Genomic DNA, 23,175 nt, shown 5'->3' with positions numbered 1-23,175 from the left:
CTGATGCCATCTTGTCACACTGAGGTGGATTCCTGGTCACGCTGGAATTCCAGGCAATGAGGTAGTGCATAGCCTCGCCCGCGAACTTCTGCACAGGGCGCCTGGGATTCCCTGGCCTTATCCACCGGCGTGGGACACTACTCTCCACTACAAACAAGGAATAAAGCTGCACTACAAGAACATCAGAGAAACTATTCGTACACTTCCCATTCCAGACAAATCTCTAACAACCACGCAACTACGCATTCTTCGACGCATACAGTTAAATACCATCCTTACACCTGCTCGTTCCTTCCTCTACCGTATCCGACACTCACCAGCATGTCCCAATTGTCCCGAACCATACACTAATTTAGAACACTGCATTTTCGCCTGCCCCATTGCAATTCAATCCCCACATTTTCCCCACCCACCTCCTTCAACGTGGCGGACTTGGCTAGCCTCGGACCAGCTCTCGGACCAGTTGGCGTTGGTGAACCTGGCCCGGGACATTCTCGACGCTTAATGTTGCGTTGGAATAAAGTTTTTTCCTCCTCCTCCTCCTTTTGCACAAACAATGCACCATCAAAGTCTATGTACAATGACCTTAAGTACAGGCCTAACAGGTCGAGGAAATCTCTGGTAGTCATAGCGCATTCATTCTGAAATCTAACGCGTCCGTAGGCATCAATGCATTGTTCTACCTCTGCCATAGCGGCGGTGCGCGGCACACTATAAAAAAGGTCCGAAACATCGATAGAGAAGCACGACGCAGGTGTACACTCCTTTAGAAAATTCACAACTACATCAGACTTCTTGACAAGAAACGGGTCATCCACGTGTAGTCTTGCTAGATGCCTTTGCAGCAACTTGGCGAGTGCATTTTGCCACGATGCCTTGTCCACTAGAATAGTCCGAAAAGGCTGTGCGTAATTTAATCCGGCCAATCAAAAGCGACCCCTTTCACTCCGGTAATGAAACATTGGAAGAGAGACAGAATTGACCTTTAATCGGGGTTCTAGAGCCATCACTCGGGGAGCGTTTTTGCGTCAGTCCAGGTAGCCCTTGGCTGCAGCCCTGACGCAGGCCCGCTGTGGTATTGAGAAACGTCAGATGAGGATTAGTCGGCTAGATACCTCGTACACAATATCAATGCGCGCTTCTAGGGCCAACTTATGCGGCCTTGGGTCTCACTGGGACAGAAGCTCGAAAGCCGAGGATTGTGATTGCAGAAACCCAGTTGTGCTGGTCGACAGCGACGCTCGGGCGGCGCAAGAAACACGCGGAAGAAGCTGGTCAGGGCTTCGCTACGACGCGTGTCAAGAGTGCCTGGTCAGCCCTGTGTGGCGGCAACAAATGAGCGGCGGCCTGTCTGTTCGGGGTTCGTCGCAGCGCACGCTCGAGCGAGCCCCACGCGGGCATCCGGGCGCGACGGCGGAGCCGCACTCATTAGGTGTGCTGCTGCCGCCGGACGGACTCATGGAAGACGGGCCCGTCGTCACTGCCAGCGTGAGTGCCTGCCTCACCCGCTCACTCGCGTGGGGCGACCGCTCTCGTTGCTTCGCTCACTTTTTCCCGCAAAATGTTAGCCGTCATACATTAGATAAAAGAGCTACTCAATTAGCAAAAAGAAGGGACCGCGTTTTAAGGGAGCCAGCTTGAACCCTGGAGACCGTGAAATGCCTTTAAAATTTAACGAAGGCCTTGCTTGCTGGCAACAAACGCAGGCCCCCCTTGTGCTGTGCGAGACCAGCTTCTTTTGCGCCAACCATTTCTCTCGTTTATGCGTTTACAAGCAAACGTGTGGGCTGGTTCCACATTGTTTCGGAAGAAAACTCGGAGATAGCCAGACTTCGGCGCGCAAAATTGCACTTGTCGGCTAAAATTTATGTAAACCATTGAGCATCAAAGTCCAGTGGTCTTCTCACCTGTTCGTTCCAGTTGTCGATCATTTGTGCTATATTAGTATATTCGCTCATCCTTCGCCAGGGCCATTCTGTTTCCCGAAAGGGCTGCACCAATGGAAATGGACTGACCGGCACTTGCCACGGCCTCTGTCTGTCCGCTGCCACAGGGACATGCTGCGAAATGCAGCGTTCAGCAGTGAAAACGCTCATAGCTTTAAAACAGTTTCTCCCGTGTTTTGACCGCCAGTTTCGCGCGAGTGACAGTCGTGCGGCTTCTCCGGGACGCGAATTCAATGCCCCTCACGGCCATTCATCAGGCCGGCAGAGTTGCACAACTATTGTTCTGATTGCATTTTCCCTTTCGTCCATAACGTCGAAAAACGAAAGCGCTCTATCCGCTTGCACTGTTTCTTGCACTCTTCCCGAGGTAATACGCTTGACAGAGTCAATAACCGCATTTCATCCGTGTGGAGCCACATCTAGGTGCCTGCAGTTTCACGACTTTCTGGCCAACCGAACGCGTCCACGGAGGGATCCGTAAGGTACCGCGACTCGTTGGTGCTTGCTTGTTTCAGGGGTCGTTCTCGCGCTTTCGCCTGCAAGCATCAAAATAGCCGGTCACCGAATGTGCCGGTCACCGAATGTTACTCGGCGTTTAGAATCGATAAATTAAGTTCTCTCACACTCGGCCACAAGCGGCATACATGGCATTTATCAAGAGCAGGGAGTCGAACCGACAAAGAAAAACCGGCTCGGTTCCGTTTCGCCAAACGTGGTTTTGTTCCGGTGCAAGAAAATTCAGGGAAGCTTGCACTTACGCGCAAGACTTGAATGTCGAAGCTGATGTGTGCGTGAGCATTGCCGGACACATAGCTAAGGTTAAGTATCACTGTTCATTTGCCTAGTTGCGGCGCTAGTAATCGTCGCCATGCGCATCGAAGAGGCCGTCGTCTTCTTCGCGGTTAGTGGAGGATGCAAAGTCATCCTCAGCATTGTAGACTTCCACCAGCAGCTTCCTCGTCGACTCGAGGCAGCGGTGGCGGGATCTGCAGGTCGTCTGGGGATGGAGTGGCACACTCGTAGCCAATACCTCCCAATATCCATAATGACTTTGTAGCGGCCACTTTGTCGTCGACTGAAAGCGTTCACTATCATCACCACGGGCCATCGTCATCAGTGTGTGGCCTCGGCACGCAGGCCGAGCTCCCAGCCAAAAAAGAATAGGCGGGCTTCCGCGCTGCTCGGTCACCATCTACCGGCGCTCCCCGACTCGCGGGCTCATGCTGCCACCGAAACTCGCATGCAAATAAACGTAGGCCCTTGCGCACGACCACATCGGCGCCTATAGCTTCTTGAGAATGCGCAGCCGCTGTGACTTCTCCCAAGCAGGGTGTCTGTCAGACGCTTCCGCGCGAGGGCTGTTCTACGGTACCGAATGCAAGCGCACGACGACACAAGGACGAACGAACGAGGGGCGCGCGCCATGTGTGGGCATTATCCTATCCTTAATCCTTGACGTTAGCATTAAGGAACAGAAATGAGTAATAGAATAACGTGCCGTCGTTATTCTCACTGCTCTCGCGCACCACCGAACTGCCCTGCCGAGCGACTCTGCCCACAATGGGTTCGAGAGCGAGCCACGACTCTCGCCGCGAGTGTACGTTGTTAGCCACTTCACATGGAAGCGATACATTTCATAGTAAAGGGGTTTATTATGCGGATAACCACGATACAAACACTACACTGCACTACGCACCTAGCCCGTGGGGCATACACCCGTCAGCGTGTGCCCAGCCCGTAGTCGGGCAGCAGTTAGCGTCCGCCGGCTGTGGCCGGCCGCAACGCTCGCTGACGTAGGGGAAGGGGGCTCTCTGTGGCCGCTAGACATTTCGAGCCACCGGACTCGACCGGGCGGCATCGGCGCTCGTCCACTGACCTCAGACGGCGCAAGCCGTCACATCGCGGACGCGGGGGCAACCCACCAATGAGTGGAATATACCCGCGGAGACTCGTCGGACATCCTAGATAAACGCACTGACGCGAATCAAGGCATGCGCAAATCGACACGGTGGGTGCCGTGACCCACGGAAGTGGGAAACAACGGCCAATGCAAGAAACGGCCAAAAGTGGCCGAAAGGCATTTACGTACAGTGCGATCGCTGCTCGTCCCAAGGGCGGTCTCTCCGGGGAATCTCCTGCGCGAATCCCCCGTCGCCTCGTAGGGAGAGGATGGAAGCGCGCGAGGATCGCCCTCGCCTCACCAAGGAGGAGGACGTCGCTAGCGCCTCCTCGCCCCGATATGAGGGGCTTGGCCCCCACATCCCCCTCTCCTTAAATGCCCCCCTGACGGTCGTAAAGCCAGCCATCAGGTACTCATCCAAAAAGAACTATCTTAATGTAAGTAAACAAAGCTAGTGCCCACCAGCCTCTACTCCAGCCCTTAAACTAACACTGCATTCACAACGCACGCTACACATACTTAAGATATACATACACACTATGAACAAGGTGTGAAACAACAAATGTACACTATAAACAATACTCTACTCACTTGGTGAGGGAACTAATGTTACGCTGTACAGAGGAGGTCAACTAAGGTTGCACTACGTACACTATACTACACGAACACAGCTGTTACTTATATTAAACAACCTACGGTTAATTATAATGCACTAAGAACACTTAATTACATTACATTACGTACACTTCCTTACATTACACTAGATACACAGGTGTAGAAAGATACACAAAGGTGGAAATATTGCACCAAGTCCTCAAAGGGGTGCCGTGATCACCACGGGGCCACGCATTGTTCGGTAATACAAGCTGGTCCCTGTCCCCAGCGCCCGTTGCAAAGCAAGTCAACGTCAAGGCGCTCCGCCTACCAAAGGCGGCCGAGAAACTCCTCGGAAATAGGAATCGTTCCGCCAAAACCATGGCTGAGCTCTTCGGGGTGAATACGTGCGGTACATGGCATCCCCACAAAGGGAACCGGTCGCATTAATCCGTATAGATACGAGATTAAGCACTAGCTTGAATACTCTGCGTTGTGGAATGAGGTTACTCGAATTCAAGCATCTCCTTTTAGCACCCGAGCGTGGGTTGCGTCAAAATCAACCTTAAAGGCGGACACAGCACAAAAGCCCTATGTTCGCATGCTCGAAGCAAGGAAAACCTCGCGCTCTCGAGCTCCGCCGGCATCCACAAAACGAGGAGCCGGTCCGGCCGGCGGCCCGAATGCGGGCTCTCACCGGAACGTACACTGCACGCAACTAGCGTGCCTGGCGCGGCCAGCCGATTGCACAAGCAAAGCTCGCTACGGTATGGCAGCAAATGAGCTATCAAACGCTGCCCCACGTTGGGCGCCAGAAATGTGGACCTCACCTCTGTAATGCAGTGCAGCCTGCCAAGGTGCCCACCATGGGTTCGAGCGAGCCAAGCCGTAGACGGCCGCGGCGGCCCTCGCCACGCGTGCGCAGTCACTCCGCGAAGACGAAGTAGCTCCTCAGAACTTGGTTTAATTCCGGGTAATCCACGGTACAGCAACCAGCCCTGGTATTACACTCCTAGCCCTGGGGCAGAGAGGGGGGTACCCGCCGACCGTACGCTTCAAGCCACAGAGCCCGACGCGCAGGGAGGGTAGCTGTTGGTCCAGTGGCGGAAGCCACCGAAGCGCTGCGGGTGATGGGCCCGGCTATGACCGGAACCGACCACCAGACTGACTGAGAAATCCAACTCCCGGTACGTTCGCCGACCTCAAGGAAGTGAGGAAACGGCGGTCGCTCAGGCCGAAGCGGGCGAGCAGCGTGCAAGCACGAAGTACCTGTCGGAGTCGGCACCCAGCCAATCTCTCCTGGGTCCGACCGAAGCGCGCGCCCGCCGCTGCGAGCCCTTCAGCGGGGCCACTACGTCACGCCCCACGTGGCCCACGGGCCGGCGCGCATTGGTCAGCCCGTACCCCCTTGCAGGGAGAGGGCGCGAGGGGCTATCCTCGCCCCTTTGGGAGAGGGGATCGCGGGCTAGCGTGCTCGCGTAATTGGGAGTAGCCCCAATTAAGATCCCCACAACAGTCACATGAACACATATTTCTGAAAGCCTATTCAACACATCATTGTTATCCGTGATCAGTGGTTTTCGTAACTGCGCACGAAGCGTTGCTGCCTTCCTCGTTATAATGTTACAAACTCAGGCGATATATATAAAGGAAAACCGAACCTTTTTTATTCAACAGGAGAGGGAAGGCTCGCAAGTGCTTAGTATTGAAGGACAAACAGTTGTTTAAGCTTTCAAATGAAATAAATAACTTCGATCTGATCTTGTTAGATTTTATTTGAGGCCAGAAGGCAAGCTCGACAATACTCAGTCCCAACCTATGGGAAATTCCAGCGTCCTTTTTTTCTAGAAGACGACGAATGATTCAAATCTCGTGATGGAAGTTGCGCACAGAAGTTCAGAAAGTGGTATAATCTAGCCCTACAAAAAATGTGCTACTATTTGCGGTTTAGCGTGGGCTATGAGGCGTGCCGTAGGGGGGAGGGGGGCTACGGAATCATTTAAAAACCCCAGGGATTCTTAAGGATTCAGAAATTTCCTGACCACGGACACTTTTTGTGTCACTAAAATTTCTTTTCATTCTTTTTTTTTTTCAAACTACTTCAAGTTATATACGCAAGTTGGTCCGCACAGTATTAAAAGAACAATCCTAAAAGCTCGTGCTCTAGTTTTCTTTTTTAATGCCGGTCATACAATATTCTTCTTCGAGATTTAACTGCGAATGTCCGATAATAAAAGGTTCCGAGACTACACACTTCGCTCGGTGAACTTCGGGTTCGGTTCGGCGGAAGAGGCGTGCGGAGGGGGTTTGGGTCGACGGACCTCTGGCGGAGGGCCCCCAAAACCCCCTTCGTAGGTGCGCCACTGTGACGAATGCTGTGGAGCCCTGTCGCTGCGCAAACCAACGCGCCAGCAGCCGTCTCGGTGACTCGCGCTCTCGGTAGCTCAGCGCTCTCGAGAGGGCGCAATGTGCGGGTGCGCAGGCGGCGGCCGAGCCTCCTCAGCAGCTGGGCGCGGCCGGGCGCGCGCTGTTCGGCTGCGTGTACGCGCTCGTGTTCCTGGCGGGCGTGTCGGGCAACGCGCTGGTGTGCCTCGTGGTGCTCCGGCGGCGGGCCATGCGCGCCAGCGTGACCAACCTGCTGGTGGCCAACCTGGCGCTCTCGGACATCCTGCTGTGCGCGCTGGCGGTGCCCTTCACGCCGCTCTACCTGTTCCTGCGCCGGTGGCCCTTCGGCGCAGCGCTGTGCCGCGCGGTGCCCTTCGCCCAGGGCGTGAGCGTGTACGTGTCCTCGCTCACGCTGACGGCCATCGCGGCGCACCGCTTCCGGGCCGTGGTGCACCCGCTGCGGCCGCGCCTCCTGCGGCCGCGCTCGTGCGCCGCGCTGGTGGCCGCGCTGTGGGCGGCCAGCGCGCTGCTCACCCTGCCCTACGCGCTCTTCGTGCGGCTCGTGCGCGCCGGGGGCGAGCCGCTCTGCGAGGAGCAGTGGCCCTCGGAGGGCGGCCGGCAGCTGTTCGGCGCGCTCACCAGCGCCGCCCAGTTCCTGCTGCCCGTGGCCGTGGTGGGCGGCTGCTACGCGCGCGTGGCGCGCCGCCTGCGCGGCCGCGGCCGCGCGCGCCGCACGCAGCTCATGCTGCTGGCCATGGTGGCCGCCTTCGCGCTCGCCTGGCTGCCGCTCAACGCGTGCAACCTGCTGGCCGACTTCCACGCGCCCGCACTGCGCTGGCCCCTGGGCGAGGCGCTCTTCTGCGCCGCGCACGCGGCCGCCATGAGCTCCACCTGCTACAACCCGCTGCTCTACGCCTGGTTCAACGACAACTTCCGCCGCCAGTTCGCGCGCTTCCTGCCGGCCCCCCACCCGCCCGCCGCCGAGACGATGCTCGAGACGCTGCGCAGCGAGCCGGAGCCCCGGTGAGCGATTCTGGCCGACGCGGTGGGCTTCCACACACAAGGACGCTCGAGTTGGCGCAATTCCGACTGTCAGTCGTGAATATGAAATAGACCTTCCGACAGTTATTTCAGCATTAGAATAACTGCCAGGGTAGCAATCCTTGGCAGTGGGAGTAAAGTATCGGGTTCAGATTTACAAAGACACTTGCTCGTACGACATCGAAAAACAGCTTCGCTAAGCGGCGCTTCGGCTATCTTATCGCTTTTTTGACGAACAAACCGCGCACAGGCGGGAATCAATAACTATTTTTACTATGCCACTAGGTGCAAACAGCTTCGTGAATATCAGCCCAGTAATTTTTACCTCGCTGCACACCCACGATCGAATTGTAAATTAGTCTGAAACAATATCAGGCGGTTTTTTTTAATGAGCCAGATCCACCTAACGCGAATTTGATAAGGAAGCGGAAATTTGTTGCCGGACCTGAATGCAACGCTGCCGAAGCTATTATATGGCATACTTTACACGTCTATGGCCCCAAGTAATTATAAATTACGTGGTGAATTTGAGCAATACTGGGGTGATAAGTTTGGATTCGGCTCATACGCTGAAACACTCAGGTTGATGCGGCATTCCTATGAAAACTTTATTTAAATTGACTTTCCAGAATGATGCGATTGAGTTTTGGCAGAAAAGGCATTAAAGATATGCAAAAGGGCCTCGAGAACAGCAGACCTATGCATGGAGAGCAGGTGAGTCCTCTGGGCACCATTAGCAGCTCTTTTCGAATTCTCCCCTAGGATAATTTTCTTGGGCACGCCTGGAGGCACTCACGAAGTAAGCAAGATCTTCATTGCCTTGCCATAAATTTCCAAAAGGCAGTGTCTGTTATCCCGGCAACTGTGATAATTACCGTCAGAAATTTCCCACGCCAGTCGCCTCTCATTGGCTAAGCAAGGTACGCGTAGGTTCTTTGGGATAAAAGTCGCGTTTGCAGCTGTCCCTCTGGCGCTGTGGTATAGTACTTGGTTTTAAACTAGAAGGCTCAGGTTCGAATCCGCAATGCGATGTGTGTTTCTTTACCTTTCAGATTGTTTCGATCATCGTGATTTTGTTAATACTTTTTTTCATACTGGTTTTTACTATATCAAGAGATCGACGCACAGGACTTCTATTATAGGTTGAATTACGTTAAATATAGGTTGTGTTCTGTGTCGTTGGGCTGGGTTAGATTAGGTTTGTGGCAGTTTGGCTCTATTTGGGTAGGTTATGACGCGTACGCTTAGGCTACGCTAGGTTCGGTGAGGTTATGTTATGTTAGGTTACGCTGGGACGTAATATTATTCAGGAAATTTTAGGCGAGTCAGCTTTTATGTAAACTGCCGTGAGAATTTCCGGGAGGTAATTCTAGCGGCTGCCGTGAGATGCAGCCTTTCCAAAACGCTTCATCAGAAGGCTGCTCATATGTTCTTCAAATAAATGAAGTGATTCGTATTCTCAGAGAGAGAGAGAGAGAGAGAGAGAGAGAGAGAGAGAGAGAGAGAGAGAGAGAGAGAGAGAGAGAGAGAGAGAGAGAGAGAGAGAGAGAGAGACATTTGCCAGGGCTTGTAAGCGGCTTTTTAGTAAAGTACTAAAATGGTAGAGACGGGACTACAAAAATAGCGGGAAGGACAAGATGAAATCATTATTTCACGCCTGTCACTTTCATTTCGTTCATTTCTTCTGTTCACTTCATCGTTGACATCTGGGGACAAATCTTTCGCCGATCTCCTAATTTCCGTCTGAAGTCATGATAAGCCAACTCCGAAAGTTAAAAGAGAAAACTTCTAAAAACACCCACAGAACACTATCCAAAAGCAAACTCCCATTGGGCAAAAGCTAATTTTGACCTGTGACGCCGCACGATCTCGCTCATTTTTGATGCGAACTGCCATCTGCGTACACATTTGCAGGGCGTTATTTCACCTCTTTTCTTGTCACCTTTTTTTAGGGGACAGTTTCTGAGTTTTTCTTGTCACTGCAATTTTATCTGACTCAGTTTCGGTCTCTGGATCTGGCTCATTTCGAAACAAAACGGCTTCCACAGCTAGATGCACTAAAAAGTTACTCTCTACTGTTGTTCTCTACTTTGACCAGAGACGTGGGCAGTTGATAACATTTCACTTTCAAATAAACTGATTCTTACACTGTATAAAACTAAATACTCCATTTCGGGATTGAAAAAAATGTAGTTTATCGTTTAGGAGAGCAGCAGTTTTTCTAGCTTTGGCACTTCGCGATGATGACGGTCGATCTTTGTGCGGATGTATTTGTTACCACGAGACGGGCTGATTTTGGCTCAGTTAGCGAGTACAGCAAAAGATGCGGCAATGTTTATACCCGCGCCCGCGCATAGAACGACTCAGGTTGGGTCGTCAAGCTTTTGACGAGGTCTACACTCAAAACTCGGTACAACGAACACAACATTAATGAACTTTTCAGATTAACGAACGTTTGAGACATCCCACGCTGGCTGCTTGCAGTTTTAATGTAAAATTATTTCACTACTACGTTCTCCCGAATAGCGATCAGAGGTCTGTCGTCTCAGAGGTTGCCCACAAGAGGTCTGTCGTCTCGGCACTGATTACCAGAGCCAAACGCCTATGCTCCAATCAACAGAGATTGAAGGAAGAATTGACGACTGTGCATCACGAGCTGTCGGCAAATGGATACCCTAGGAATTTTGTGGCACGAATCGAAAATCAGGTTCTACGACCGAACGGAATTGCCGGCAAGACGGCCACCATGCGCGCCGCCATTCCCTACGTTCAAGGAGTCAGTGAGGCACTTTGCCGCGTATTTTCGAAATACGATTTACGTGTAGCGCACGTGCCTTCAAGCAAGCTGCGCAGCAGGCTCGTGAACGTAACGGACAAGATGGAGAGTGACAAGTTCCCGGGAGTCGTATACAAAATCCCTTGCGCTGACTGCAGTTGCATTTATATCGGCGAAACGGGCAAGTTTTCACGAACAATGAAGGAGCATCAACGTGTCGTTGCAAAAGAAAATCGAATGACGAATGCGCTGGCAGAGCACGCCTGCCAGCACAATCACCGCATCGGTTGGGACGACACCGCTATCATAGCAAAAGAAAGAAATTTGGCCTCCCGTCTTTTCCTCGAGTCACTCATCATCCAAACCACACCTCATACTGTTAACCGGACTAGTGGCAACATGCCTGCAATCTACACGAAGTCATTGCGCCATGTCTTGTATATAAATTGACGACGGCCTCTTGCCCGTCTTATTGTGAACAAGGAACCCGTATGGGCTCCGAAACGTCAAATTTTTTTCTTTTGACTCGGTCAGTGACCACGATTTTATATTCGCAAATATGACCCCTGAGCAGACGAAGTTTCGTCGAACACTCGACTAAGGTATATACATATACATTATATATCAACATAAACACATATATACATACATATATACACAGAAATAAGAGTTGGCAGTCAAGAAAACCTCGGAAAGCCAAAGGGAGGATGTGGTAGGTCATTGAAATAGATAAATAATTTGGAAAGAAAGAAAGAAAGTGGAGAAGAAATGCCCGCCAGGTGAGATCCGAACCCACGACCTCCAGAATACCGGTCTGGTGCGATAACCACTACGCTACCGGCGGGGCGATTTTCCCCTCCACTTTCTGGGGTATTTATGTTTAGGTATTTTTGTTTCCTGTGCTTGGGGGTGGTAGCCAGCGACACTCGGACTACTCGGGGTGAAGGGGACCTTCTTTTTAACCCCCGGGCCGTGACTCGAGTGTCTACGACATGTCGAGAGTGGGTGACCGGCGTTGAACCCTCTTAAGCTTCCTATGGCACCAAGACTGCCACACATATATATATATAGTGCAAATGCCGCAACTCACACGCCATACAATGAAGCCGCATTGGAGAATGACACAGGGCATAAAACTCAGAGCACTGCATTAAATAAGCAATAAACAACCAGACAACCAACGAAACAAGGGCAATAAGTGAGCACCGGGGCAAGGTCAGGCTGCTTGCGGTACAGCAAAGTATTTTCAGGCATTATACATTTTTAAAAACATGTGATGAAAACATAACTTGGTAAAAATAAAAATGACATTTTGTGCTGACAAATGCCCTCACAACAACAATGCAAAAATACCTTTACGAGGCATGTTTAGGACGTCTATGCGTCTTACATCCAGTTAGTTTAGTGTAGCGGGTAATGCGTGTCGAATTCGTTCGGTTCCGTACGTAGTACGAGAAAATGGTATCTGCCATGGTGGTCTGTCGACCGTAAAGTAAGGCCAAACCCCTTTCTTTAAAAACCTTAAATGGCTACCGTAGACCAGAGGCTGGAAGCTGTGTCGAAAATATACCAACTAATTGTCCACATTATGGAAAACGTTCTTGACAATACCGCCTGAATCCTTTTCAAAGAAGCGGTCAACTTTTTCAGGAGAGATATTGTTTAGAATTTGGGCCACTCGCGAACGAATACACACACCGGACTTCTGCGCAAGCACCTCACCGTCGTGATATATTACCAAAGAATTTAAATAAAAACAATAGCTTCATGAAGGACGGGACGGTAATGCCACTCGCATTCTCGAAAGCCACGTCATCATTCTCTGAAGTAATACACTTTTAACAGCTGGCCAAAGGTGAACATGAGGAAGCGAGTAAAGCAAATCTTCTACATAATTGCTAATGCCAGTGGTATCTGAAAGGGTATCCGTATTAACATATTCCGCTACAGCAAGTGAATTATATAGGGACAATAAAAGGATCTTCCACGTGCAAAGCCGATAAACGCTCCTGAGGAAAACCAGAAGCACAATATTGCCACGTGTCTCGCTCTGTAATAATGACACGAAAAGGAATGCTAGGCTTGTGCGTTTTAGCAGTAAAGAAAACATCAAGGTGAAGCTTGTTGGTCCTCTTGAGTGCCTAAGCCAATTTGCTCAAATTCATATCAGTCAACAGTAAGAAGCTTCCTTTTTCCTTGCAAGCAAGTCAGCACCAGTTTTCGTAAAGTTTTTCTCGACCGCGGCTATGGCCTCCTCACCAAAAAGAACTTCCGGCATAACTACGAAGGAACCCTCCTTGTCAGACTCCAGCACACGTAGCTTATTGGTGCCAAGGTGATACAAAGTGCCGTTGTTCCCAGGGCCAAACCAAATAGACCACAAAATGCGACCTTCGTGCGAAGTTTTAGCGTGAACGGAGCTGCGATAAGCTCAGAATTTTTTTTTCAGTGTTCTATTTACCGATGTAACACCCTGTATGTCCTGGTGCTCACTCTATGCTGCTGAGGGCGTCGGACAAAAAAATACTGGCCAAATTTCTAGTGTTGAGGACGGATGAGGAAAGGGAATCGATGAAAAGAAGACGGTTTTGAAAAGTTTCCAGACCAGAAAAGTGAATAGTATGATCATTCCAAGGCTTGAAGTTCGTATTTGGGCTTGCTCTTGTGACAGCGTGAAGCACAATAACATCGTTTGTATAAGTGGACGCCAAATTCAAACGAAATACCAGAACGGAAGATCTTCAAGTTAGATGTTTTATCTCAATAACTGATTAATATGTGAAATCCTTGATGAGAAATGACACATCAAACTGACTCCTTGATAAGACCGAACTGAGAATATAGAACCCTCATCCGCATCGACCGCTTTTTACGGGCTGCCAGCAGTTCACGGACACTCGCGCGCGTACGCGGCGAGTGCCAGCCCTCATTCCAACAGGCGTTTTTCACCCCGTCACGTCACCGTCACGTCACCGTCTTCCGTCAATGGTGACGGTTTCTCGATAGATTTCTCGCCGAAAACGGTGTGACGGTGACGGGAAGCCGAGCTGTACGTTTTCGTTCCGTCAACGCGACAGTACCACGCCAGTGGTAAACCAGCCAATCATAAAAGAAATTCTTACGGCTAAATTTCGCGAGAACGGAGCACACGTCACAATCTAAGTTATTTTCTTTACTTTTCAGATTAGGCACGCTCAATTCAAGGCTAAAGTGAGCACTAGACAGACGATTCTGTACTCTGACCGAGACCCCCAGTACGAACGCTACTCCGTTTGCGTCTTTGTCGCGGTTTTTTGACCTGACGGTGCCGTGACGGCGAAGGTGATGGCTTTGCGAATGAGGAGGCGACTGTCGTAGCAACCTCCTTTTTTGGATGGAACAGCACGGGACTGTTTGCTTGTTTGCATAGCCCTCACGTGCCTGCCATGCGCGGGAACATTATTTTTTCGCTGATATTATCGCACACCAAAAAAATCAAGAAAAACCCGTAGTTTGCACGAATGATAAAACAGGTCCGAATGAAAACACTGAAGTCCTATTTAGGCACTCCCAGCAACGTACTCGCGGCCAAGCTTGCTTTCGTCAATAGCGTTGCAAGCAGCCTCAAATTTTACGAGGGAAATCAGAGGTGCCAGGCGTACATTTCACTTCAAATTATCGTGTAAAAGTTATTGCCTGTGAAAATGGAGAAGGTCCCACAACCATATTGCGGTAGAGGGAATTCAAAGTGAGTTGAGAGTGCTCGGGACATTCCTTTAATAGTCAGAGCCTGAATGTCCAACGAGACGAAAGATTCAACGAGACGAAAGGTCCAATCGAGCCGGAATGTCCAACGAGATGAAAGATCCACCGAGACGGAAGGTCCAATCGAGTCTGAATGTCCAGCGAGACGAAAGATCCGCCGAGTCTGAAGGTCCAACCGAGCCTGAATGTCCAAAGAGAAAAAAGATTCAACGAGATGGAATATCTACTGTTGGACGTTAGACGCTGAATCTGAAGGAAACAGGGGTGCCTTAGGGTTTTTGGACCTTTCGTCTCAGTGGATGTTTCATCTCGTTGGCTGGATTGGACCTTCAGACTCAGTGGATCTTTAAAATTGACAGTTCGGCTAGTTGGTTTTGATTCATCATAAGTATCGCTTGAAACGGGACACAGAAGAGAAGAAGAAGAGAAGCGCCGTCGTGTGTCTTTTCTTCTGTTTCCCGTTTCAAGCGCTACTTACGATGAATCAGTGGATCTGTCATCTCGTTGGACATTCAGGCTCGATTGGACCTTTCGTCTCGTTGGACATTCAGGATCGATTGGACCTTCACACTCATTGAATCTTTCGTCTCACTGGACATTCAGGCTCTATTGGACCTTTCGTCTCGTTGGACATTCAGGCTCGCTGATCACGTGGCGAATTGGACCTCTAGACTCGTTGGATCTTTCGTCACGTTGAACATTCAGGCCGCAAGCGTTTAATTCAAGAGACGCATTTTTTTGAAGACTAAGCCAATAGCGATAGGTTCAAGTGTATTGTGCCAAACGTTACACAACGTTAATAGAATTAGCGTTGTGACCGTGCAGGTAGTAGTGTGCAGGCCTAACTCTTGCGTCAATATAATGCGTTGCACATGAACGTGCCGTACCGGATGGCTATCGTCGACCTTCTCAAAATAGTTGCACTACAATACAAACAAGAAACTGTGATTTTGAGTAAGGAAATCTCTGACTAATCTGTTTGTTCACGGCACAGAGTACCATCGTATGATTAATGGTGTGTGAGACTGGCCCGGAAATCACAAAATTTCGCAAATTCCTCTTAACCTCTTCTGCTCAATTGATTTTTTAGCAACGTATGGGCTATCTTCTCGAGTGAGCTCCAGCACTCCTTAATAGTTGACGAGAATTGACGTGCACACAAAATAATCTGAACTGCTTTGAGAATAAATAATTGCAGTTGGTCCACATACAATCGCCCACATGACGGGGGAATGCTATGAATGACTCCCGTGGCGCACGAAACATAGCGGTTCCCATGCTTAACGCCACAGCCTAGCACTCGTTTATCAGACCTACGCCTCGCCCTATTATCTATTCTGGCGCAAACACAACGAAGCTTACTGTGGGCTGTTATAGCGACCTGCACACGATACCGCAACCCTACTTTCTTCAGCCTATGCGTGCTGCATGAAGGCAGGGAATGACAGCAACATTTCTTTGTCTGTTGGCACCAACTTCTACATCGACATTTTTATTTCCAGACCTAAGCAAATTCACGAGTTTTTCTTCATGTCCAAGTTAACACGGCTTCAGGCAATCCGGCCAGCCTTAACTTTACCACTTGGCCTTCGAAGATATTTCCCATTTTATGAACACAGGACGTTGTGACAGCAGAAAGCAAATATCATAAAGCGATGGCATTCTTCACTTGCTTTGAACGACCAGACGAATAATGCAGCAGTGTCTTAACAGACCGTGGGGCGTACATCCAACAAGTGTGGCCTCTGTTAAACTGAACAGACAAGTCTAAATACTGAATGGAACCTTCTTTCAGTGTTTCGACCGTAAAGTAAGGCCAAAACCCTTTTATTTAAAAAACCTTTAAAATGTCTACCGTAGACTTGAGGCTGCAAGCTGTGCCGAAAATAACCAAGTAATCGTCTACATAGCGGAACTTTCTTGACCATACCTCTTCAATCATTTTCAAGAAAGGTGTCAACTTTTGCAAGGAAGATATTGTTAAGAATTGGGGCCACGCGCGAACCAATACACACACCGGACTTCTGCGCGAGCACCTCACCGTCGGGATATATTACCAAAGAATTTAAATAAACACACAATCTCTCCATAAAGGACGGGACGGTAATGCTGCTCGCATTCCTGAAAGCCGTCATCATTCTCTAAAGTAATACACTCTTTAACAGCTGGCCCCCCGCACGGGGCACCTTGAGCAATCTATCTTAGTGACGGTACTGGCGATACCGCGGACCCCGAGCCCCCATACTCACGCTGTATCCTACCGTGGCTAGGAGTTTTAAGGTGAAGGGTAGAAACCACAAACGGTGGCTGTCGGAGCCATGGTCAAGCTCCGGCGGATGGGCTCCCTGTCTGTTTACCAGGCAGGGAGCTCCGGGACCTCTCTCGGCATCAGGGTAAACCGAGCGAAGGAAGTACCCCCGTTCCCTGCTTTTTTTCCATGCTGCATGGTTCTTTCAAAATTTTCTAAACCCACTGATCGGCCCCCCAAAAGGGGCCGCACCGAAGCGAACTTTCCCCCATTGCCTGCCCTATCATTCCAAATACCTGACAACTTTCCCCGGTTCTTGATCATTGCATCCGAAGACAATACAAAGCCAGTGACATCTACATCCGTTTTCTTAATAAGTGCATTGAACGTGTTGTGGGAAAACACTACAAAGCCAAGAAACTGACCTCTGGAGAGATCCTTGTAGAAGTAAATAACCCGGCACAATCAAAAAAGTTTCTTGAACAAACCCTCATTGGCGACCTGAAAGTCAAGGTCACTCCCCACCGAACGCTAAATACATCCCAAGGTGTGATATCCGAATCTGATCTCTGCAATGAAACTGACTCTGACATCCTCGAGGGCCTGCGCGACCAGGGCGTCATTGCAGTAAGGAGGATCACTATGCGTCGAGAAAATCAGGAAATCAAAACCAAACACGTTGTCCTCACCTTTGACCGCAGTACCTTACCCGAATTTGTGAATGCAGGCTTTCTTCGATGTACCGTCCGACCATATATCCCCAACCCGCGTCAGTGCTTTAAGTGCCAACGTTATGGGCACAGTACTAACAACTGCCGTGGGCGTTTAACGTGTGCAAAGTGCTCAGAGCACGACCACGCCAAAGAGAATTGCAACAGCACTTTGATTAAGTGTCCGAACTGCAGTGGCCCGCACACAGCGTACTCAAGGACGTGTGAAACATTCAAACTTGAGAAGAAAATACTCAATCTTAAAGTCAGCGAGAACATCTCTTACCTAGAAGCTCGTAAAAGGCTCAGCGCCTTTGCTTCTGCGAAGTATGCCGACGCAGCTCGCCGGGGGGCGGAGCGGCGTCTTGTCACTGCGGCCACCCAGTACTGCGAAGCAGACTTGGTGCCGCCCCAGCCCCCCAAGGGGCTGCCTAAGGCAGCCCAACCAGCTGACACAACACCTGTGGCACCCGCAAGTGTTGCGTCGGCCATGAACGCCAGGAGTGACGGCTCGGCCGTTGGTCCCCTTCTTCCGGCTACCAGACCTCAGGTGGCCATGGATGTAGATGTGGCGGGTCCTTCGACCGCCTCTGCGTCCAACACGCAACAAACGATGGTGGGAGGAAATCCTTCCACCACTTCGAACATATTCCGTGTCGGAGGCCGCAAGGACTCCATCTCGTCGCTGTCCCAGCACTCAGACGAGGACATGGGCATGACACCGTCTCGGCCAGCACCAAAGGCGGTGAAAGAACAGCGCTCCATGGCGGGGCGGGGAAAAAAGCCAGCAGCCCCCCGTGTCACTGGCCCAGATCATACCTGAATGTGGTAGGTGATACATCCATCCCTAGTCTTCATCAGCCAAAATCTTCTTTAAACATTTATGGTAGCACAAATAGTTACGCAGTGGAACTGTAGAGGATTAATTAAAAACCTAGATGATGTATATGAAATCCTACACAAAACTCAAACAACTGTCCTGTGTTTACAAGAGACTCACTTGAACTCTAAGCATACCAACTTCCTAAACCAATACTCAGTATTTAGAAAAGACAGAGACCGCTGCTCGCACTGCTCTGGTGGCGTGGCAATAGTTATACAAAAAGCTGTCCCTTGTCAATCTATCCATTTGCGCACCGGCCTAGAAGCGGTTGCTGTTCGGGCAATTATCTTCAATAAGTTAACAACAATCTGCTCACTGTACATTCCCCCTGAATATCGGCTGTCCAGTTACTAATTTGAGTCCCTTATAGATCAACTGCCAGAACCGTTTTTACTAGTTGGTGACCTTAATGCGCAAAGCCCACTATGGGGATCGGAACGCACAGATTCCCGGGGCCGGTTGATAGAAAACTTTCTCTTGTCATCCGGAGCTTGTCTCTTTAACAAAAAGCAGCCGACATACTACAATATAGCACACCACACATATTTACACATTGATCTTGCTATAGGCTCTCCCGTTCTTTTTCCATCCATCGAATGGGAAGTGGGTACGAATCCCTACGGGAGCGACCACTTCCCTGTCACCCTCAGATATTTAGAAAAATGCCCCTACAGTTACACCTTACATGAAAAGTTTAAAGAAGCTGGTGCCGACTGGGCAACGTTTAAAGAGATGTCGAAACTTACTTACACATCAATAACACACTTAGGTATTGATGAAGCGTGCTTCTTCATCACAGCACATATACTTGATGCTGCTAGCGTTTCTATTCCCCAGACCTCCAATACCACACGTAATCTTCAGAGGCCCTGGTGGAATGACGATTGCAAGAAGGCCAGAAATGCTCAGAATAAGGCCTGGGGGGTCCTCCGCAGGTATCCTACTACAGAAAACCTAATTTCCTTCAAGCGCGCAAAAGCCATGGGACGGCGAATCCGACGTCAGGCAAAAACAGATAGTTGGAGGTCTTTTCTATCATCAATAAATTCCTATACAGATGCGCGCAAAGTTTGGAACAGGATACGGAAACTGCAGGGGCAGAAAACATATGTCACACCTCTCGTCAGCACCACTGGCGATACACTTGAAGACCAAGCAAACACCCTGGGACAGCACTTTGAACATATTTCCAGCTCCTCCCACTACACTGAAACATTCCTGCGATACAAAGAATCTATTGAAAGAAAGCCTATTCGTGACCACAAGAAATCTAATGATGGGTATAACTCTCCTTTTTCGCTGCAGGAACTTATGGTAGCCCTCAACACATGCCGTGCTTCGGCGCCAGGAGCTGATAAAATAACATACACAATGATTCAGCACCTGCACATAGATACCCTCAATACTCTTCTCTTCTTGTACAACAAGATATGGTGTGCTGGGTACTTTCCTCACGCTTGGAAAGAGGCAATTGTGTTGGCTATATTGAAAGAGGGGAAAGATGCCTCTTCTGTGGCAAGCTATCGCCCTATTGCTTTGACAAGCTGCTTGAGCAAGCTCTTTGAAAAGATGATCAATAGACGGCTTATCTATTTCTTGGAATATCATGGTGTCCTTGACAGCTGCCAGGCAGGCTTTCGCTTGGGCAGGTCAACAACTGACAATCTTATAGCTGTTGAATCTTATGTTAAAGAAGCTTTTGCCCATAAGCAACACTGTATATCTGTATTTTTTTACATCGAAAAGGCCTATGACACCACTTGGCGGTATGGCATCCTGCATGACCTTAAATCTTTCGGCATTTGTGGAAACATGTTAAACACACTGGAAAGCTACTTATCAGATAGAACATTCCGGGTACGAGTTGGTGCAGCATTATCCAGGACGTATACACAAGAAAATGGCGTTCCCCAGGGTGGAGTACTTAGCTGCACACTTTTCATTGTAAAAATGAATACGTTAGGGAGAGCACTGCCACCCACCATTTTTTATTCAATCTATGTAGACGATGTTCACATCAGCTTCAGGTCATGCAACTCCTCTATCTGTGAACGGCAGATCCAAGTTGCTGTGAACAGACTAGCCAAGTGGGCAGACAAAAATGGTTTTATCCTAAATCCGCAGAAAAGCACTTGTGTTCTCTTTTCCAGGAAGCGTGGGATCCATCTGCAACCAACCATACAACTTAAGGGAGTTGACATACCCGTAAAAAGAGAACACAAGTTTCTTGGAGTAGTTTTAGATGATAAACTTACATTCATCCCACACATTAAACAACTTAAAATGAAATGCATGAAGACTATGAACATCTTAAAAGTCCTTTCCCGCCAGTCATACGGTGCAGATACAACATGCCTTTTACGTGTTTTTAACAGTCTTGTGAGGTCCCGTATAGACTATGGAAGTGTAGTGTATGGGTCTGCCTCAAAAAGAGCTCTAAAAATGCTGGACACAGTGCTGCACTTGGGACTCCGCCTGGCGTCCGGGGCTTTCCGGACGAGTCCTATTGAAAGCCTCTATGCAGAAATGCATCAGTGGTGCTTAGAGCACCAGCGTACATACATGGCACTTTTGTACTGCGTAAGGGCAACATCCTTAAATAGTCATCCGCTAAATGCTATTCTTGAAAACAAAGCGTCCGAAAGGCTGTTTTTGAACCGTCCGTCGCTTCCTCTGCCTTTCTCTATTCGAGTGAAGGTGGATGCGGAGGAACTTGGGGTTATTTTATCAGAATCTTACAAAGCTGACTTCGTTGAGTTCATGCCGCCTTGGCAACTGAGCCCTGTCACCTGTGACATGTCGTTCAAGGAAATTTACAAAAAACATTCACCCGCAGAACTCATCCGACAACACTTCCTGCACTTGCAAAACAAATTCCCGTACACTGCCTTTTACACAGATGCCTCCAAAACTGCCACTGCTGTGGCATGTGCTGCACACGGTCCCAACTTTCCCAGCACAAGGACACTAAACAGAAACACAAGTATGTTTACGGCTGAGGCACATGCTATATTAATTACGCTAGAACACATAATACAAACAAAGACACAACAATCCATTATATACACAGACTCATTGAGTGTTGTGACAGCACTGCATTATGGAAAACCTAGTAGGAACATTGTGCTGAACAGGTTAGTTAAAGAGATAATGGCAGCCTACGCGTTAAAACAGGTTATAGTCGTGTGTTGGGTGCCTGGACACAGTGGCATTCCTGGTAATGAACTCGCAGACCAGAGCGCCGCTGCGGCAGCACTTCGCTGCAGCGTCGACGTTCAGCAGCTTCCCTACCTTGACTGGAAACCATTCATTCGAAGGGCAATTCGACAACGCTGGCAGCAACACTGGGACACTCAGACAGATAACAGACTCTACACTATAAAACCCCAATTAGGCAGCTACTACACAGAAAAACACAACAGAACAACGGAAGTATACATGTGCAGATTACGAATAGGTCATACATACGCTACTCACTCGCACCTTCTGCAGGGCAAACCACCGCCACAATGCGACAGGTGCGGACATCGCCTATCCGTCAGCCATGTCTTAGTTGAGTGTGGGTATTTCCACAAGGCAAGGAAAAAGCACTTCCGGGAACTTTACACTCACATGATTCCTCTTCATCCCTCGATGTTTTTAGCTGATCAACCCTTAATTCCAAGTAAACGCCTTTTTGCTTACCTGGGAGACATTGGCTTTTTAAACCGCATATCATACCACGTGTAACCTCGGGGCCTCTCAGAGTGGGAGGACGCTATGAGTGTCTATTTATTTTTTACATTCTTACCCTGCCATTCCCATTTCCCCAATTTTATTGTTGTTTTAAATGAGGGGCTGTATACACCCCCCACACTAACCTCTTTTAAAATCGTCACATTTACAGCACCATTTTATTAAAACACCATTCAAAATGATCAACCATTGCATTGGCGCTCTTTGGCCATCGTTGCCCTTGCGCCATAAAACAAACAGATACAAGTTAACAGCTGGCCAAAGGTGAACATGAGGAAGTGAGTAAAACAAACCTTCTACATCAATGCTAATGGCGGTGGTATCTGAAAGGGTATGCGTATTAAGATATTCCGCTACAGCGAGTGAATTGAGACAAGAAAAGGGTCTTCGACGTGTAAAGACGATAAGCACTTCTAAAGAAAACCAGAAACACAATATTGCCACGTGTACCGCTCTGTAATAATGACACGAAAGGAATGCTAGGCTTGTGCGTTTTAGCGGTGAAGAAAACATCACGGTGAAGCTTGTTGGCCCTCTTGACTGCCTGAGCCAATTTGTTCAAATTCATATCAGTCAACAGAGAGCACCTTTTTTCCTTGCAAGCAAGTTACATCAGTTTTCGTAAAGTTCTTCTCGACCGCAGCCAAGCCCTTCTCACGAAAAATAACTTCCGGCATAACTACGAAGGAACCCTCCTTGTCTGACTCCAGCACGCGTAGCTCATTACATACAAGGTGATACAAAGTGTCGTCGTTCCCAGTGCCAAACAAAATAGACCACAAAATGAGGCCTCCGTGCGACGTTCGAGCGCGAACGGAGCAGTGATACGCTCAGGATTTTTTTTGTGTTCCATTTATCAATGTAACAGCCTGTATGCCCTGGAGCTGAGTCTATGCTGCTGAGGGCATCGGACAGAAGACTAGCCAAATTTCTAGTGTTGCGGACGGATGAGGAAAGGGAATCGATGAAAAGAAGACGGTTCTTGAAAAGATTCAGATCTTAAAAGTGAATACTATGATCATACCAAGGCTTGAAGTTGGTATTTGGGCTTGCTCTTGTGACAGCGTGAAGCACAATAACATCGTTTGTATAAGTGGACGCCAAATTCAAACGAAATACCAGAACGGAAGATCTTCAAGTTAGATGTTTTATCTCAATAACTGATTAATATGTGAAATCCTTGATGAGAAATGACACATCAAACTGACTCCTT

General features: G+C 49.2%; 1 protein-coding gene across 1 annotated transcript in view; it reads left to right on the top strand.

Moving 5' to 3' along the window:
• Positions 1 to 1,325: 1,325 nt before the first annotated feature.
• LOC144156368 (prolactin-releasing peptide receptor-like) overlaps positions 1,326 to 23,175 on the top strand; it is a 55,533-nt gene continuing 33,683 nt past the window's right edge. The window contains exons 1-2 of the mRNA XM_077688371.1: positions 1,326 to 1,488; positions 6,923 to 7,848. Coding sequence (XP_077544497.1) covers positions 1,336 to 1,488; positions 6,923 to 7,848 — 1,079 coding nt within the window. The 5' untranslated portion in view covers positions 1,326 to 1,335. The remainder of the gene's footprint in view (positions 1,489 to 6,922; positions 7,849 to 23,175) is intronic.

This window comes from Haemaphysalis longicornis, unplaced genomic scaffold, assembly GCF_048455015.1.
Source record: "Haemaphysalis longicornis isolate Haplotype H1 unplaced genomic scaffold, Haemaphysalis longicornis Haplotype H1 scaffold_1, whole genome shotgun sequence".
In the NCBI taxonomy this organism is placed as follows: Eukaryota; Metazoa; Arthropoda; class Arachnida; order Ixodida; family Ixodidae; genus Haemaphysalis; species Haemaphysalis longicornis.
Note: the sequence above shows the minus strand (reverse complement) of the source record. Positions and strands in the feature narration are given on the sequence as shown.